The sequence below is a fragment of the Eutrigla gurnardus genome (genome assembly GCF_963514095.1).
Source record: "Eutrigla gurnardus genome assembly, chromosome: 7".
Lineage (NCBI taxonomy): Eukaryota > Metazoa > Chordata > Actinopteri > Perciformes > Triglidae > Eutrigla > Eutrigla gurnardus.
Window position 1 is genome coordinate 27,572,771 of NC_139921.1, and position 18,057 is coordinate 27,590,827.

The 18,057-nt window shown below is 43.5% G+C and overlaps 1 protein-coding gene across 2 annotated transcripts in view; it reads right to left on the minus strand.

Annotated features, from left to right (window-relative positions):
- vps39 (VPS39 subunit of HOPS complex) overlaps positions 1-17,729 on the minus strand; it is an 18,748-nt gene extending 1,019 nt beyond the window's left edge. The window contains exons 1-24 of one of the 2 annotated variants that reach the window (XM_084014357.1): positions 17,188-17,729; positions 17,011-17,076; positions 16,815-16,879; positions 16,516-16,558; positions 16,338-16,432; positions 15,509-15,607; positions 15,296-15,388; positions 14,545-14,728; positions 13,142-13,262; positions 12,571-12,691; positions 12,148-12,274; positions 11,767-11,909; positions 11,401-11,541; positions 10,238-10,379; positions 9,200-9,286; positions 7,840-7,913; positions 7,449-7,665; positions 6,275-6,403; positions 5,801-5,903; positions 5,512-5,557; positions 4,554-4,703; positions 2,286-2,420; positions 1,060-1,151; positions 1-682 (exon numbers count right to left, since the gene is read on the minus strand). The exon at positions 1-682 is cut by the window's left edge and continues 1,019 nt beyond it. In XM_084014357.1, coding sequence (XP_083870483.1) covers positions 601-682; positions 1,060-1,151; positions 2,286-2,420; positions 4,554-4,703; positions 5,512-5,557; positions 5,801-5,903; positions 6,275-6,403; positions 7,449-7,665; positions 7,840-7,913; positions 9,200-9,286; positions 10,238-10,379; positions 11,401-11,541; positions 11,767-11,909; positions 12,148-12,274; positions 12,571-12,691; positions 13,142-13,262; positions 14,545-14,728; positions 15,296-15,388; positions 15,509-15,607; positions 16,338-16,432; positions 16,516-16,558; positions 16,815-16,879; positions 17,011-17,076; positions 17,188-17,260 — 2,628 coding nt within the window. In that variant the 5' untranslated portion in view covers positions 17,261-17,729 and the 3' untranslated portion in view covers positions 1-600. Of the gene's footprint in view, positions 683-1,059; positions 1,152-2,285; positions 2,421-4,553; positions 4,704-5,511; positions 5,558-5,800; positions 5,904-6,274; positions 6,404-7,448; positions 7,666-7,839; positions 7,914-9,199; positions 9,287-10,237; positions 10,380-11,400; positions 11,542-11,766; positions 11,910-12,147; positions 12,278-12,570; positions 12,692-13,141; positions 13,263-14,544; positions 14,729-15,295; positions 15,389-15,508; positions 15,608-16,337; positions 16,433-16,515; positions 16,559-16,814; positions 16,880-17,010; positions 17,077-17,187 lie in introns of both variants that reach the window. The other variant, XM_084014356.1, reaches the window with a different exon arrangement.
- Positions 17,730-18,057: the final 328 nt, after the last annotated feature.

Below are 18,057 nucleotides of genomic sequence, written 5' to 3' on the forward strand. Positions count from 1 at the left end.
AAATACTGAACTATGAATAATGGATGTTTAAATAAAAAAACACATAAATGTCAAACAGTGTAGAGACGAACGCCGTTCTGCTTAGTCGGTACCAGCACATGCTTAAAAAAAAAACTCATTGACTTCACTGTAAGTACAATCTTAGAGTCACAAAAAGGCATTTAACTGTCCTCCCGCGGAGCGTATAAGGAGAACCAAGCAGGGTTTGAGGCTTCGCACAGTGTAACAGGAGCGAGAGGCGAGGAGGAGAGACAGAATCCCAATAAAAATCAGCCTTCTCCGAGGCGACGTGAAGGGAAGCGGATCCCTTCCGGCGATGCAGTGACACCTTTCAAAATGTGAAGACTCTCCCTGCTCCTCTTCATCATCTCTCCCCTCCTGTTTCGTTCCTCCCGTTACTTCATGCACGGAGAGGAAGAAAGTCTCGCTGCTTCGAATACATCGTCCACTCGTTTGAGCACCTCCGACCTTCTGATGCACTTCCAGGTCAAAGATGGCGGAGCGTTGGAATCCGGGAGGGAGGGAGGAGGTGGTGGTGGTGGTGGTGGGGGGGTTAGGGGGGTATTTATTAGTAAACAGTTGTTTTCAGGTGGAGCCCGGTTACTGCTCGGTGGGACACGCGTTGCGGTCTTTGCAGCAGAAGTAATGCACGACTACGCCGTTGGGATACCTGGCGAACGCACTGAAAGAGAACAGAAACAGGAGACGCTTTGTTTGGTTTTTTTTGTCTGGATAATTCACCGCCGGCATCATCACAGCAGATAAACAAGCGTTTGATTAAAGAACTCGACTGAAGTAGAAACGAACAGGCTATGAAATTAAGAGTCGCTCCGGAGAGAAAACAAAAAAAAACCTGTCAAACTGCAGACACAAAGAGAATCGGATACAAAGAGATAAGATGAGAGGAAAACGGAATATGCTTCTTCTGCTCACTTTTCAAGTTTTATGACTATCGGTAACATTTAATAATAACTGCAACAAGATCAGAAAGACAAAGGATACTATTACCATAAATACATATCAATGAATGCATTTTTAATGCATTTTAATTCTTGTTACCTGGTTCCTATTTTCTTCTTGCAGACTCTGCAGGTCTTTTCCTCGGTGACGACACATTTAACCTGCTGGTGGAAGATTCGCTCCTCCTGCACCTGAAAACAGGAAACAGCAAAATGATAAATACTTACAAACATAAACCAACAAAGAGTCAAACAAACAAACCGCACTGACAGTTGCGGGTTCATGTATGGGCTGTTAATTAATAGTTAATTAGCCTGAAAGCTGACTGCCTGTTTGTTTATTGGCTGGTTCAACAAGCGGCGCTGCAGGACGACACGTTGATGTTAGATAAGGAGGAGACTTTAGCAGGAGAGCTAACGCTAAAGTCCTTCTGTAAATGATCTCTGCGTGATGGAAACGACTTCTCCCTCCACGTGGACGGAGAACAGACATCCTGTGATTTAACAGCAGATAAAAATACACTTACATTTCAGTTGGATTTTGATTTGACAGGGAAAAAAAAAACCCTTGAATTGAATTGCTCTGACCTGCAGCCAGGGGCATAAAGTAGAGCCTGCTTTCTATTAAAGGCTGGGAAACTCAAACAGATCTGACTTTCTGTTTGTGGGTTTGTGTAAACGGTGATCTTTGTGCTCCAGCATTTCTTCCCTGTATTGTATGAGAAACTTGAGTGTTGTGTGACATGCAAACACATTTAACGCCACACAGCAGGTATGAGGCATGAGCTAGAACGCTCTCGGCTTCAGAGCGTCTGTTGCTGAATTTATCCGCGTTGTTCAACTTCCTCTCTGATGGACGGGCATGCGGTTCTGACACGAACGTCCCCGGAAATCAACTGAATCTCTCAGATGCTGGGAAGCATCTCTGCTCTCTGACTCCAGAGGGAAGCCTACAGAATACTATTTCTCTCAGGGAATCAATAAGGTATCATATTAATACAAGATCGGATTCTTTGTGAGCACACAAAAATCAATTCTCACATTTTTTTTTTCTTAAAGTGTTATTTTCGTTGTTTTTGTTTCATTTAAAAAAAAAAAAATTGGTCCATTATTTCAGCTGTAGGCTCCTTTCCAATAAAAAATAAACGTATAAGTCTGTCGGTGGCAAAAACAAGCACTTTTACTGGACGTGAGTTGAACGTGAGCAGTTGCAAGCAACAACATCGCCGCCCGTTTAGTTGCAGCCAAAGCGTTTTCATTGAAACGACAAAAGTTTTGTAGTAATTTACGTGAAGCACCGTGTGAACAGAATAGTCCAGGACTCACCCGGAGGAACTCGGCCTGCAGCAGACTCTTCAGGACCTGGTTGCAGCGTTTCCTCTGGGCCTTCTCCTCCAGGACGCTCTCCAGGAAGACCCGGATCTCTCGGATCTGAGTGTTTGCTGGGAGCAGATTGATGGCCTGGGGGAGAAAAAACACCCAAGAAATGTTGAGCATTTTCAAAGTAGAATCTATAAATACGAACATCTTCTCCAGCCGAGGTGATAAACTTCTAGTCAAAACATTTAAATACATAGAACTCCCTCTTGGGAATAGTATTTTACAGCTTCATGACTTCCCAAACAGCGTCTTCTCTTACCTTTGGATATAAAACTAACTGGCCTCCGTGTGAACGATCTCAGAGAGACGAAACACAATCAAGGACAGCACTGCAGTTCAATGGAATTCAATTAAATTAGCACAAATGGTTTAACTCAAGCTTCCCCCAGAAAGAACAGAGCTGGCACTTTGTTTGTAACTCAATATCAGTTCTGGATTTGGGTTAGTTCACAGCTGCACAGTTACAGTTTGCCACCAGAAGTTAAGATCTTTCTGGAGAAAACAAATCTGTAAGCGTTCCGTCACCTTTGTGGATGTTTTAACAGAATAACCAACAGGAAGTGCCTGCAGCAGCCTCAGTGTTCAATAATAAGAATAATACATGGAATTTATATAGCGGACCCAAGGATGCTCGGGATGCGTTCAGGATGTTTGTTCCTGGAAAAGCTGCAAATGTGTCGGTTTTTAGGGGAATTGTAATGAAAATTCCTCTTCATTCACAAGTTTTGTGCTCGGGTGAAGCTGAACAAAAAAGGTGGAGCGTCTCATTAGACAACCCAGAAAAAGATTTGGGTTACTTACAACTACTACTAAAGCTCAGTAACGGGTTTGATCACAAGAATTTCATCAGGGAATATAAACGTCTCACATTTCCAGGTTCTCAAATTTAAGAATATGCTGCTTTTCCTCGTTTATAAATAACATTTAAATAAGTTTTGTACGGTCTTGTGTCATCGCTCTTATGCTCTCTCAGCGGAGGAGAGTCTGGGAGCGAAGCCAGGGGGAAATCAAAACAGGGTGCCGCGGAGTCAAAGAGGGAGCGTAGGGAGGCAGAATGGTGCAGGAAGAGACAAGACAGAGGAGAGACAAGACGGAGGAGAGACAAGACGGAGGAGATCCAAACTGAAACACCTGGAGCGTTTCACACTCGAGGCTCTTAATTGGACACACACAATCACATCCACTTTAAATCACGGGCAACAACACGGTCTACGATTTTACAACGAGGGTATAACTCGGAGCAGGTGACCTCGCTTGTTTTATGTATTTAAATATTTACAGGGACACGGCGGAGGCCTTTCAACCCCTGTGTGTGTCTCTGTCGCTTTGAGATAAGATATGGAAGGCAAGAACGCACACATCGGCTGTTTTTTTTTCTTTGACATGGAACGTGTCCAAAGATGATTTGCAGACAAAAAAAAAAAAAAAAAAAAAATGAAAGTGTGTGATGTACAGATATCAAATAAATGCACAGTAGATAAATATAAATAAACAGAGAAATCTGCTTCCTGGGTCAATTTACTTAAATTAACCATCAACACTGATTATACATCCACATAAAAAGGTGGTGAATTTTCCCTTTAAATGATATCTTCTTTACTAGACAGCATTCTGTGGTTTTATCAGCAAAATAGGTCACAAGCTGGTTTAGATCAGAACAGCTTGTATTCAGTTAACTCTTTGCTATTTTGGTTCAGGAAGTTGAAACAGGTGTACGATAGAAATCTTATCAAAGGTGATTTTTCCCTCCTGAGGGAGACGTGCACCCCGCTGTAAAATCTTTTGATTGTTCGTTTGCTTGATCTTTTCCATCACATGAGGCAGAAGACGCCCGATTACCCTCCGACTGTGTGAAAACCCTCTCATCTCACTCTGAAAACAAACCAAATCTTTAAAAACAAGCTGCCGCTTTGATTTCACACCAAATGTCAAATTACTTTTTTTTTTTTTACGCGCTGAATTATGCGTGATGGTTAATCGTGTTATTCCATCTCATTTTAATCCGAGCCAAACAAGCCGAGTCTTATCACTTCCACGTCTCGTCTGAATTAGGAACGTTCGTTAAACATTCAGCCAACTTAGAATAATAAAGCCTCACTTTTCTGTGTCAGACAGTCCCGTCTTAATGCAGCAAACACGCCTTAGATATAGAAAAAGAACCGTTTGTGAGCCTGCGGTTTCATTGTTATCACGTCGCCGTGGTAACCCCTCTACCTTGGTGGTGTTGAGCTTGCTGTGGTGCAGCTCCAGGACTTGCAGGGCCGCCTGCAGGTTGGCCTGAGGCTCCGACAGCTCCATCTTGATGGGCCCCAGGCAGTGGACGTCGGGAGGGGACAGATACATCCTCAGCAGAGACAGATAAACCTGCAGGTGAGGAATGCGGCCGTTAGGACTCCACGTGTCGGAGACGGAATCTTTTTCATATCACTCCACCGGATATTTGTCAAGAAGATACCAACGAAGGAGAAAAACCACAAACACGACTGCAAAATGTCATCTCAAGCAATAATGTAACAACTACATGATATTTAGAGAAGTTACAAGAGAAAGAGTTAATAGATAAAGAGAAATTAGAAAATAACTGATTCAATATTTAATGAATTCATGATCAAAACATGCAGAATGTTGCATATTGATTACTGAACTTTAACTATGCTGATAGTTTAGGCAGTTTAGCGGTTTCCTCACACGTCTGCAGCGTTATATTTAACATTATATTTAACGTGCACATGTGAGAGATACAAATCTTCTCATCTATCTCTCAGCAGGAAAGCGAATGAGCTCATTTCCTAAAACGAGTGAACTACTCCTTTAAAATCAGCCTCTAATAATGGGTTTAATAGGAAAAGCAGACTTTACACACAGAAATTAAATATTCATGGTCCAATCAGGGATCTGATTTCTTTCTGCCCTCTAAAATCAACTCTAAGATGTTCCCCTCCTGATTTAATGCCGATTCATTCATGTTTACATTGGTCTTGCACTTCCTACACATAACGGACAAGCAGCTGTCAAGTTTTCATTTTCCATCGGGGAGCGCGAGCCATAAATAAAACAGTATATTTGCGTAGCAAACACAGAGGCACTTAGGAGAACGCAGCGGAGCGTAAGATGAAAAAAAAAAAAAGTGGTCATAAAATAACAACAAAGGCAAACACTGTAATCTACTTACATCTTTATTCCCTTCCACTACGCTGTTGTAATGGCTGTGACAGTATCTGCAAAGGAAAGGGAAAATCATGAGCAAAGACAAGACGATCGTGCTCACAGAACATTAATGAGATCATCAGGAAGGCACACTTAAGATCTGTTCAGTTGTAGCCCTTAGAAATTATTCTGCAGCCTTGCAGAATAAAAAACACCCAATTTACTACTTTCACAAATTCCCCGTTTGAATAAATTAATTCCTCATCATTCGTTTCTGGCGTTAGCAAACATCGTGCAGGGATGGGCGTACTCACTCCTCAGCCATGCGCGTGTCTTTGAGGATGTGGACGTAGATGAAGAGCGCCTGCTCGTGTTTCCCCATCCGACCCAGAAGCAGCGCCCGTTCCTCCAGAAGGCCTCGACGGGGGGAAAAAAACATGAGGTGTAACGCTCAAGCTTCAGCTTAAACTTGTATAACTTGACTAATTCAGAAAACATGCGTATGATGTCATGGCAAATGCATGAAATCATTTCTCTTCGGTGCACATTTCATAATATATACATAAAGCAGCCTGAGGCAAATGTGTGATATTTGGCTATATATATAAAACGTACTTGACATTTATAATGATTAATATACGTGGTTCACTTTGGATTTCTACAGATTTCTGGTTCTAAAACATTAAAGTGAAACATCAGCTTCTCCAGAAATAAAACCCACATACTTGTTGGTATTGGGATTATTATTTGGATGGTCTATTCCACCGTTTAAACCACGGTTCTCTCACCATCAAAGGGGAAGTCACTGATGAGTCTGGCCGGTTCGTAGCTGGTAGAAATATCCAGGAAAGACAGCAGCTTGTTCCTGAACTCTCCCAGATCCCCTCCCTCATTCCCCGCAGCAACGGCTGGAACTCCTGCAGCAACGCAGAAGTTACACAGCTAATCAATGAGTTGATCAGCAGAGCCTTTAGGCAAAGTAAGCAACGCGAACACATTCACTCAAACTGTGGCATATTTATTTTTACGTCGACGTATTATTGGCCAAATTAATCAAACAATTGAGAACATGTTTGGCAGATAATTTAATATTAAAAATATCAACAAATCTAAATTCCATCCAGTGTTTCAGAAGTGCTAATAAAAACATCCGTAAGGATTTTATTGGTTTTTAACTTTGCCACTGAATCATTAAACCATTAGCATTGATTTGATCATACTGTGGTTGTTTTTAACCACCAGTAGAACTATAAACTGCTTTGTTTGTTATTGTTTTTGCTTCTCTCTACAAGAAAGCTCCAGAGGAAAACTCAACGGGGCACATTTGAGGAGAACCCCAAAAAAAGTGCCTTTGCGGTAACTATAAATAACGTATATAAAAATGGGATAATCTCAGAGAAACAATATATTAACATCACAGGTTCTGCTATACGCTTCGTAGCGTGATGTGAAGCAATAAGCTGCCCCAAGGACAGATTTATTTATGTAATTAGTTGTTTTATTAGATGCATTTCTACAGACAGAGTGCACATTAATGAGCATCCCTGGAAACGTCTGACGGGTTCATTTCAATACGCCGTCCCTGCACGGTCGTTAAAAAGACACAAACAGAGAGAGACGGACGGCCTTGATGTCCTGACAAAGGCTTTATCTGCAAAAGCAATGAGACAACTATCTGGATGAGTAACCGCGGGTTAACCGAAGCCATACGCAGAGATGCAATCGCATGATAAATTAGAATTATGTTCTTTCGGCTTCATAGAAGATATTAAAAACCTGGAGGGTCAGGTCGCCCTGCAGCTCACACGCTTTAAAGCATTCCCTTTACTTTTTAGCTTTGCTTCAGGTAGAAACCATGACATGCCAAGTGTCTAATTACATCTTTATCAAGATGGAAATAAAAGGAGTGTCAAACTTTTCAAAGGGGGGCCCACTTAAAAACGTTTCTCCAGTTGGTCGTACCGTCTGGCAGTGAGTTGAGGTACTGCTTCATGAGGCCCTGAACCCTCTCCAGGTAGAGCTGGATCAGCACGTTGTGAAACTCCGGGCCTTTGTCGTCCCAAATGTAAACGATGTGCTCCAAATACGGGATGGCGAGCTCCTTGAAGCCATCCTTCAGGAAGTTCAGCACCTTGTCCCGGGGCAACGTCTCCACCTCCGTCAGGTCCTCGGTGAAGATCTGGACGGGAAGAGAGATGTTTTTAACCTCATTTCTTCAACTGGACATGATACATCGCTGGACCAAAGAAAGGTCATTTTGATACCTGAAGGTTATGGGAATTAAACGGCTACAAAACCAAATGATGTAAAGCTATTTGAAATATAGAACGAAACAATAAGTAATATGTCCCACCTTCAGGCCATCCTCGGGACACATCTTCAACACCCAGGGAGAAAACTCGAAGATTATTCCCATATTCTCCACTCCTGTGTGTATGTGTGGGATCACAGACAAGAGATATGGACGTTTAACAAGCAATGAAGGAAAGACAGCAGATCATCCAACGGCCTTTGACTCTGCTTTACCCGTGATAACAGATTATAAGCAAGTAAGTGAATGCTGGATGAAAGACGTTTTACATTGTGTTCTTCCTGTGTGGGAGTTTAAGAAGCTACCAGCTCCTCAACCAGGGTGATGCAGAGGGATGCGTGTTATTTATGGGGGGACATCCCGTCCCGCCAGAAGGCTCAAATGGGTCATTTGGCCGGGGAGTCGAGACGCCCGGATCCGGGCCACATTGTTCACATTTCTAGAAAGCACCGGCAGCTGCTTCTCGTTCTGGAGGATGGAGAGCCAGCCAGACTTCATTTCGCTGCCCTGGTTCACTTGCACGTGTCCCGGGTCATGTTGGAGGAGGGACTGTCTGAGAAGGACCGACAGAAGCCGATGGGCAACCGCATTCTTGTATGTGTAAGGCAACAATCAGGCTTGACTTTACAAGTCTTTCTTAACTTTCTGGGTCAAAATTATGTCATAAAGTCAGACTGACGTCGGAATCCTTGTGATCGACTTGCACGGAAAAGTGTCTTAAAACATGATTCTGGTTGCTCTGGTTCAAAAGTTTACATGTCAAGATGGCGTCAGGGCCCTGGGGGCTAAATCTTTCTCCAAAACAGAAAAAAAAACAGATGTTCCAAGATGTCAGCGTAGACATTTATCTAGTTTATATTCCAAAACATAACAGGCAAGAATGAGTTGTCTTGGTGGTTTGTTTGTACGGTTATTCCAAAACCATCATTCCAGCCATAATGGCTTTCTTTGGTGTCATTAGCACACGGTTTGTAGAAAGCAGAGCGATTGTGCGGTGTCATGCATCACCACCATTAAACAAATGGAACTGCTGGAGAGGTTGAAAGCCTCCACACAGCTGATGACATTTTTTCATCTCAGGGGAATTTACTGGATTGTTCTCCAGTTTAATCACATTGAAAGGCTGATGGGAAGAAACAAACACAACAAAAGAAATCAAATTCACAGATATAGTTAGTTAGAAAATGAACACTGACACATGGGAGGTACAAAACTCATTTTAGTCAGAGCCAGACGTATGAAACGCTGCAGACATGCGACAGAATGCCGACTATACATTTCATCCAGCACTCACAAACAATCAGGGGGAAGGTTTTTTAAGAGCCGTTCCCAAAGTCCCTCCCAACAAATTAGAGCAGAGATGACGGCTTTGACGCTAAGCTGAAACAGACGTGATCCTTACCGACTCTTTGGAGGTACTGCACCGTTCGCTCGTGGCCCTTCAGTGGAGAGTTGGCCTTGGTGGACTGGTCCAGCAGCACCTGCAGCGCTGCGAGAGGGCAAACACGGTTAAGGGAGGCGAGCAAAGATGTGAGAGTAGCTGGAGTGACGGAAAGTAGCAAGACGTCGTCTACGCCGTTGTGTGCACTGCGTTGCATAACTCGGGAGTCCACAGAGATCGGATAAAAAGCCGCATGCACAGTGTTCTTCGGCGGACGGGCGCGGGAACAGCTGGTTCGAATCTGGTGGCTCGAGCGGCGTGACATCAGAGGCACAAATCGCAGCGGGCCGATTAAAACCAGCCGCGCTCGCAGCGAGAGAGCGAGGCCCAGAATCTGTCGCAGACTCTCGCCAGAAACCAAACAACATTAAGACGGCTCTGATCCGCGAGGACGACAAGCATGCAGGAAACCTCCTCGGAGATAAACTACGCAGCCCGACAGAGCCGATGCTGAACACAGCTTTGTTGCAGGCCTGCAACCAGCACCCATCGAGTTTACACATAATGGAACGATTCAGCCTACAATGGCTCTTGTGTTTGAGTCGGGAGGTAACGAGCAGGCCACTGACAAAGCGCCGAGGTAGGTCGGCATCAAGTGATCCATCATTTAAATACTAAACGTCAAAACTCAACGACTGATTTGAGAGTGAAATTGGGAACTGATGTGTTTCATTGTTGTCTGCAAGCAATAAACCGCATTTTGATGAATGAAATATAACTTTAATATCCGTCATTATCCAGTTGATTGACTCATCTGTTGTCTGCGGCTTATACCACTCTGTAAAAACACGACTTAGTATTTGCACCGGGAAGGCAAGCTTCGTTTCTTGATTGATGACAAAGAGAATAAACAAAGAATAATATATATATATATATATATTTTAATTCTGACTAGTTTGAAAAGACTAAACAATTAAAAAACTTGGAGGGAATCTTCATCTGAAATTTGCAGAATAAAATGAAAACTCAAAAATATCGAAGACAATAATAGAGCCTTACCTTTCTGGTGCAGGCCCTTCTTCTCATAGAGAATAATGAGCTCGCTGTACTTGTGGGCCTTTTTCAGGACGTACTCGCTCTCCTCGATGTGGCAGTGGTTGTTTTCTAGGCGAAGGAGGGGGGACACCAGGGCCACATTGGTCTAAACAGGTGGATGGGGGGGGCAGAAGATGATAAAACATGAACACATTGCCAAACATTAGCCTCTTTAAAGCTGAGGTTGCGTTTCACCCCAGAGACTTCAAGGGAGGATGACCTCACCGATCAGTTCATCCTCTCATAATATGATGCAGGTGTTTAGAGGATCTCCAGTCCACATCCCTGTTATCCCTCCAGTGTGATGTGAGTCTGCCCTACGGCGGTCCTCTGATTTAATGGCGCTCATTATACCTCCAAAAGGGGAAGCACCTGGTGGCGTTTTTTGTCCTGGCCGCCACATGGATTGGCTCGACTCAACGAAGAAAGTATTTAGCTCCTCACACGAAGCACAAACCATCCAGTGGAGAACTTACGTTGGCTTTGTGATCTCATTCCAACACACAGGTAATCAAAAGGTTTCGCCCCGGCATCTTCTACCTCCCCGGATCAAACAGCAGACCCACGTCACTGCAGCTCCTCCAGCGAGAAGACTTTTAACCGTGACTCAGTCTTTTCTGACTTCAGAGACGATCCGCCGAACACAGAACCCATTAAGCTTCACTTAACGGCCTCGCGTCGCTGCCAATTTCTACGAGTGTTTGGAATGACTTCCTCGTGGTATCATATGATTCTCCTCTTAAGTGGAAAGCGGTGAAAACTGCCAAGTTCTATCGGCGGCAAAATTACTTTTAACATGAAATATAAACACTTGGATGATGTTCACTGCAGACTGACGGTAAATCAACAAGTATGACATTACTGGCATTAAAGAAAAGTGAAAGATAAACATAAGTCTGTTTAAAAAATGTCAAATTTCGTTACAAATATGGAAACCGTGTGAGGAGAATGTGACACCCACCGACATAATGGCAGCAGTAGATCAGTAAAGCTCAACACCCCGAAACGTATTCTGCATATCTTTGCAAGACATCGAATTATTAATATCAAGAAATAACTGTCAAAAAGTGGCCGTTTGGACCGAAATGCCTATTTAAGGAAGAAAAGGAAGATCGTTCGGGCCTTACGTGCAAGTAACATTTCAGCAGCGTGGTGTCGATGATCTGCAGGAGCTTTTTGCGGCTTTTAATAGTCGGCGTGCCCTCCATCAGCGGAGACGTCGTAGACGGGTCAGAATCATTCAGCTGCTTCACAAGGTGGCTGCGTTTCTGTGAGGACGAATAAAAAAAAAATTATATTACACCAATTATCTTGCCCCTCACCCCCTGACATGCTCTTTTGTTAATTCTCCTCTAAGTAGAGCCTCATTCCGAGACTCTGCTTCTTCGCAAAGTGGGGTCTAACATATATATCACTTCCATCATTGATTTATACCACACACACACACACACGCACACACACACACACACACACACACACACACACACACACACCTGGGTGAGGTAATCAATGAGAGCGAGATGAGCCTTCTCCAGCTCTGCCCCGGACAGAGTCGGCAGAGGGTTGGGATAGTGCAGCTGTTTGCGGTAGTCTGACGGGAGCAGATCTGGGTACAGCCCAATCACATGTGTGGGATCTGCAGAGCACACAATGGGAAGCTTGTCACACACACACACACACACACACACACACAACATTACCTCAAGATTTAGGGGGAAAATCAAGAGCTCATGAGAGCATGATTAAAGGAAAAGTCTGTCCCAAGAAGTGAATAGTAGCCAAGTGTTACGGGCTAAATAAATACATACTGCAACACATAGAATTAGATCCAAGTCCTCAGGCTGAACCGACAGGAATCAGGAGAGAAGACCTACCTGTGCCCAGTTTGGCAAACACCTGCATGGAGTCATCAAATCTCTTCTGGCAGAACAGATTGAAGGCATAGAGATTTTGGATGTGATGTATCTGCTGCTTCTTATCACCGTCGGAATCATCCTTCATCTTCTGGCAGAAAAGAAAAGGAAAGAAAAGGAAAAGCAAAAAAAAAAGAATTAATCATACAGCAAAAAACCTTGTGAATCGCCTTTTTTTTTGTTTTTTAAAAATGCCCCTGGAAAGCTAGATAGCAAGATAAGCTGCCAATAAAGTACAAAGCTGTGAGCATTTTGCCGTTTCGACATATGGCTCGTAATCAAGAGAAGTGATTTTAGTGTTTGGCCCTCTGAGCTAAAAGCACCACTTTGACTCTTAGGGGGAATAAATGGTGAAATGGTGAAGCGAGTGTTTGTGCTGCTCACCGCCAGCTGAAGAGCCAGCTCAAACTGCTTGTCCTGGAGAAGCTGCCGGATCTGGCTGGCTATCGACACGGGCACCAGGCGCCACACAAAGTGGTTGCTGGCAACGTACACAATATTTTGCCTGTTGAAAAAAAAAGTAAGAGGAGCAAAGAAGATTAGGGAGAATAGGTCAGTTAAAAAAAGTGTTTTCTTTGAAAGCAGGAACTGGTATTATCAGCATGGCTATCATGTGAAATAGAAAAGGCAGATCATGCATGGTGTTGTTTTAATGATCATATGAGTGGCAGACATAAAATCACCACATTATTAAATTTGAAAACTTAAGTCTTGCAGTCGCCAGTGCAGGCTTAAAAAGAAACATAAAACAAGATATTTTCCATGTTTTTATGACGTATATTTCTTGTTCAAATTCATTTGTTTTCACAACAGCATAACAAGACACAGCTTATGTCCGCAAAAAAATCAGTTTGTGCTCTAGTTCGGTCAGAATTAGGAATTCTTAGCGCCTCAGTTTGACAGAAAATCGTGTACAGATTATGAGACGACGACACTTCCCAGAGGCCGGACTCACCCGGCTGAGGTGATGAAGCGCGGTCTTTGCAGCTCCACGCTCTGCACCAGCAGCCTCGGCTCAAAGGTCCGGATCTCCACGTACCGAGGTAGAACGGCGATGATGTACGGAGGCTGGTGCTCTGAGAACACGCGGAAAGAGGCAAAACTTATTGGTGCGCCAAAACCCAATTACGACAGGTGGGTGTGTGACATTAAAAACATACTCCACATCTTCTGCAATCAAGGCAAGAATAATGATAATGCAAAACGTAAAAAACAGACAGGAAATACGGGGAGAGAGTCTGGTGTGACAAAGACATGAATAACAGCTTGAATAATGCCTGTGTGCTTTGACGTCCACTCAGCCTAAAGTCCGTGTCTTGAGAGCAGGTGCCTCTGTTGTGAATGTGGAGTTAAACCCTTGAGGCTAACAGGCAGGAAATCCAGCCGGAGACAGCCATCGAGACGGGCCCCGAGGCTGGACTCACTGGGAAGCACCGTGGCCCTCTGCTCCAGCCACGAAACACTTAGACACACCTCAAACTGACCCGTCCCCCGCCGATGCAGAAGCGAGGAAATTGCGAACTGTATGAATCTACCGCTTCATTTCCCTTTTTCGTACTCCTTCTGCCTGCATTCCAATGAGAACAGGCCTTCAAAAACATCACTTCTGCTCCAAAGCTCATTAGGAACCCAGACGTGGCGTCCTAGTTACTGATGTATAATATATATTTGGTATCTAGAATTATGTTTCCTCTTGTGACATGTGGGAAACAGCAGCTCAAACAGTGGAAAGAAGGACTTTGCATAGGAGAGCTCGAGGAAGAGACAGGAAAAGTCAGACAGGAGCTGGATGAAAGCAGATGAAGAAGGCTGTATTTGGGCCAAGACGCTTCATCGGGTGTTTGTTTTAATCCCCAGTTGCTATGTGAACAAACCTGCTCAGTCATTGTGACAAGAGGAGAATAAACTGTACCGTCACAGGCACAATCAACAAACATCAGACTTTAGGGAAGGAGCTGAAACAGGAAGGAACTGAAACTCGAATCTGTGCTGAAAGAGCTCAACTATTTATATTTTAAAAACCTGCACGTGAGCAAAATCAATAGATGCAATAAAAATATATCTGTTTGTTAAATTGTGACTAAGGTTTACCGTTTAAAATGAAAAAGCACAACAACAACAAAAATGTAACTAATTCTGTTTTTTCCGGTGAGTGAAATCGGCTGTTATCTGAAAGATTAACCCACAGACAAAGCTGAGGGAGGATTTTTGGCTCTTAGTAGCAGCATGTGTGTCCTTTTTGACTTTGCCGTGAGTTGCTGTTGATATCGAATGCAAGTTAACTCGAGGGAAGACATCGAGGGTCATAAAAGGATAGAAACAGTGACTACAATGCGATTATTTGTGCCTCTTTCTTACCCATTGCGATAGGGATGTCCGTCCAGTTCAGGGCACACTTCTGGGTGCAAACGCCCTCTTCATTAAGCACTACGGTGAGGTCGTCCTGGCCAACGGCCACCTTCCCATCAGCCAGTGGGGCAACCAGAGGCTCCAGCTGTTTCCCAGTGGGGAAGAGCTCCTTGATGGAGCCCCGGCCATCCATCTGATTGACGGGAGAGATGATGCGAGTGAGTCAGAGGAATCTATTAAGAGAACTTTCAAACTTTTGTATGTAAGGTCAAATATAAAGTGCTTTAGACAAATAATAAAACAACACTGAAGAAAAGCAACAACACGACAGTTGATAATATAAGAATAAGAGGAGAAAGGACAGCCTAGTGGCGGTAAGCGGTATCAAAAAATGTATTTTTACAATAATACTCATGCAAAATATTTGTAGTTTGCCCCTTCACAAAAAAAGAAACCCTCATGGGTCATGATGTCAGTCCAGCACAAGGTTGCATGTGATTCTTGATACGCAGAAGACTGAGACTTTCTTTGCAATATTTGGGACAGTTTAGAACAAACTGAGCATACAGATGAGTATGTGAGTGCCTTTCAGTGGTTTCTATGGATGTTCTGATACTTTGAAAACCTCTCTCACCATCAAGGAACACACTTCAACCATTTTACAGCCGCCTTTCAGAGCATCACTTGAAGTTTCAGGTGGCTACAGATAAGTAAAGCAGAGTTTAAAAGGCTCAGTGTTGTCTTTGCCTGGAGCACGTACCCGAATGAGGTAATAGTCTCGCTTGAAACCAACACATATGGAGTTTTCACACCAAGCCATGGACTTGGGGATATCCGGTGCACCAAAGTCCCCCTGACAGACAAAAAGAAAACGTTAAGGTGATTAAACGTGTCAAAGGATTGGGGAAGAAAAACAGCTCTAAAGCTGGATTATACGGCATTGAGCCTCATCTCAAGTATATTTTAATCTTACCTGCAGCTCGTGGAATTCTCTATCCTTCCAGTAATACAGCTGGAGTTTCTTTTTCACCGCGACGCACAGCCTCAGCCTTTCCTCTCCTGTGCTGGTTTGCTGCAAACAAAAAGAGATGAAAATATACAATTTGTGATTCCAAAATATGAGCAAGACACAGAAACGTGGAAACGAAAGAAAACCAGATTAACGGTCCCTTAAGATTGTATGGGAATTATACCCGTTTTCTCCTCTTTTTTTAACAAAAATTTGCATTTTTATAGACGTCTGAATGTGTCTTCTGCAATGTGCTGATCTGGCAAAGGAAAAGCAGCATGCACTGCAAATCTGCATATTGCAGTGTTATTCAAGTTCATTTCAACATGATGGATTACCTCTCCTTCAAGTCCCCGTTTTTTTTCTTTTTCTCCACCCCACTGAAATTAACTACAAAGAAAAGGCTGACTGGATTGTGGAGAACACACATTCAAAAGGCCGAAAGACAAGGATGCACTCCGGGGAACACTCAGCTGTAATTTAAATAGTGTAATAAGTAACATATTGGCCTTGACGTGCAAAAACACCAGTTATGATCCAGTCGATTCATCAATCAGTTCGATAAATTTGAATGAACGAGCTCAGTCAGAGCTTCCTGGTCGTGAATTAACTTCCCATTAAGACACTAACTCGTCTGCCTTTTCTCTTAAAAAGACCACTAAATTATAGTTGTGTGATTACTGGAAATGCTGTATAAGTGGTGGATGAGAAGCAATGCAAACCCATGAATATGACAGCAGTATTGTACAGTAATAACACTGCACCCATCGTGTACATGGGGACTGTAACCAACCTGCAGGTCGCAGGTGAAGAGCGTGGCTCCCTTGGCTTTGGACAACACAGTGATTTGCTGGAAGGTCAGGAGGTCATGGACGTGGATATTGTTCTCTACGGGACAAGACAGATTAATATAGATATATACAAATATAAACACACGTGCAGGCATACATATTTTGGCGAGGGAAACTTACCGAGAAGACTGACCAGAATTTTGTACTGGGAGACAACGTAGAGCTGTAGAAAGAATGAAAAAAAAACAATTAAAAAGGAAGTTTGATCCAAATGAACCCAACATGAACCAGACATGGATATTAAGACTACGTCACCCCAGGACCGAGAACATACCAGAGCTAATTTTCTGTGTTTCTTTGATGAGTTTTAACTACACTGTTCAATATGAAGGTTGATCTCAGCCAAATCACATCGATCATCATTGGTATTCATAGTTGGAGAGGATGTGTCTAAACCTCAACATTCAGGTCTCATCTACCTGCTGAATCTTCTTTGAGAAGTTCTTGTTGGATTTTTCCAGCGTCACCTCGAACCGGTTGGTGCCTGAGGAGAAAACGACACATCAGAAGTGACTCAAATCATTTATTTGAAAGGATAGTAAGCTGGGAAGGTCCAGAGGAGGAGGAGGAGGAGGAGGAGGAGTGAGCTGCCTGATGCACATATCTTCTTCCTACCTGCATCCTTCGTTATTCTGTAGAGAAGAAGATGCCCGGGCTTCGTTCCCACAAGCAGCCAGTCCTCTGAGGGAACAAGAGCTCAAAGAGTCAGGGGATGCTGCCAATCAAACTGACAGTTTCAGTAAAGCCACTGCATATCCATCAACGCCCCGGAGGGGCTGCGGGGTAACTCACCCCAGGCCGCCAGACAGTCAATCTGAAGAGGAAGCTTCTCCAAAATAGGCACTGGCTCGTACGCGTCATGCATCTTTAAGTCAGTATTTCTGATTGGGCTTACAAACCGCTCTGACGGATGGATTCCGCACGGGAGTTGACGCCTGCCGGCAGAACAGCTGACCGACTAACCGCTAATGAAGTCTGTCAGGGCGGGTACGCCTTCGTGTGTCGCCATTAACCGACGGGGCGGTTCAAGTAATCTGTTTTTTCGGCTTATGTGCAGTGTGTCTCGTTAGCTAGCTAGCTAGCTGTCGGATCAAAACAACAGCTGATTAGCCTGCTAGCTTAGAAGTTAGCAAGCAACGGCTACCGCCGCCAAACATAGTTCCCCCTTCTCTCACTCCATGCAAAGCGGAAGCAGAAACAAATACAGCGCCTACAGAGACGAACGAAGCATTCAGTTTACTGAAAACACGAAGCGGAACGGACGTGTTAGTTTTTCCTTAGGCAGGTTAGCTTCCCTGCTAACTTCCTCAGTTGTTTTGACGACGGCTGCGCGAGGTGCTGTGGTTTGACAGGCACGTGACAGCTGCCGCTGCACTCACGAGGAACGCATTAAAGGTGCAGTGACTACATTTGTGTACGGAGCTGAACGGTGCTGTGCAGTTCTCGCGATACTTTGTTCCCGGCGCTTTAAAGACAGTTCAGTATATTTTTAAGGATAAGAACTGGATTTTGCGATATTGTCACATTAGATCGTGTTTTTTTTTCGCGTAAAAAAAAAAATAAAAATAAAAATAAAATAATATTTTTTTTTATATCAAGACAATTAAAAGGACATAAAAGAAGCCTAGAATATTAAAACAAATAAGAATATTGAGTTATATT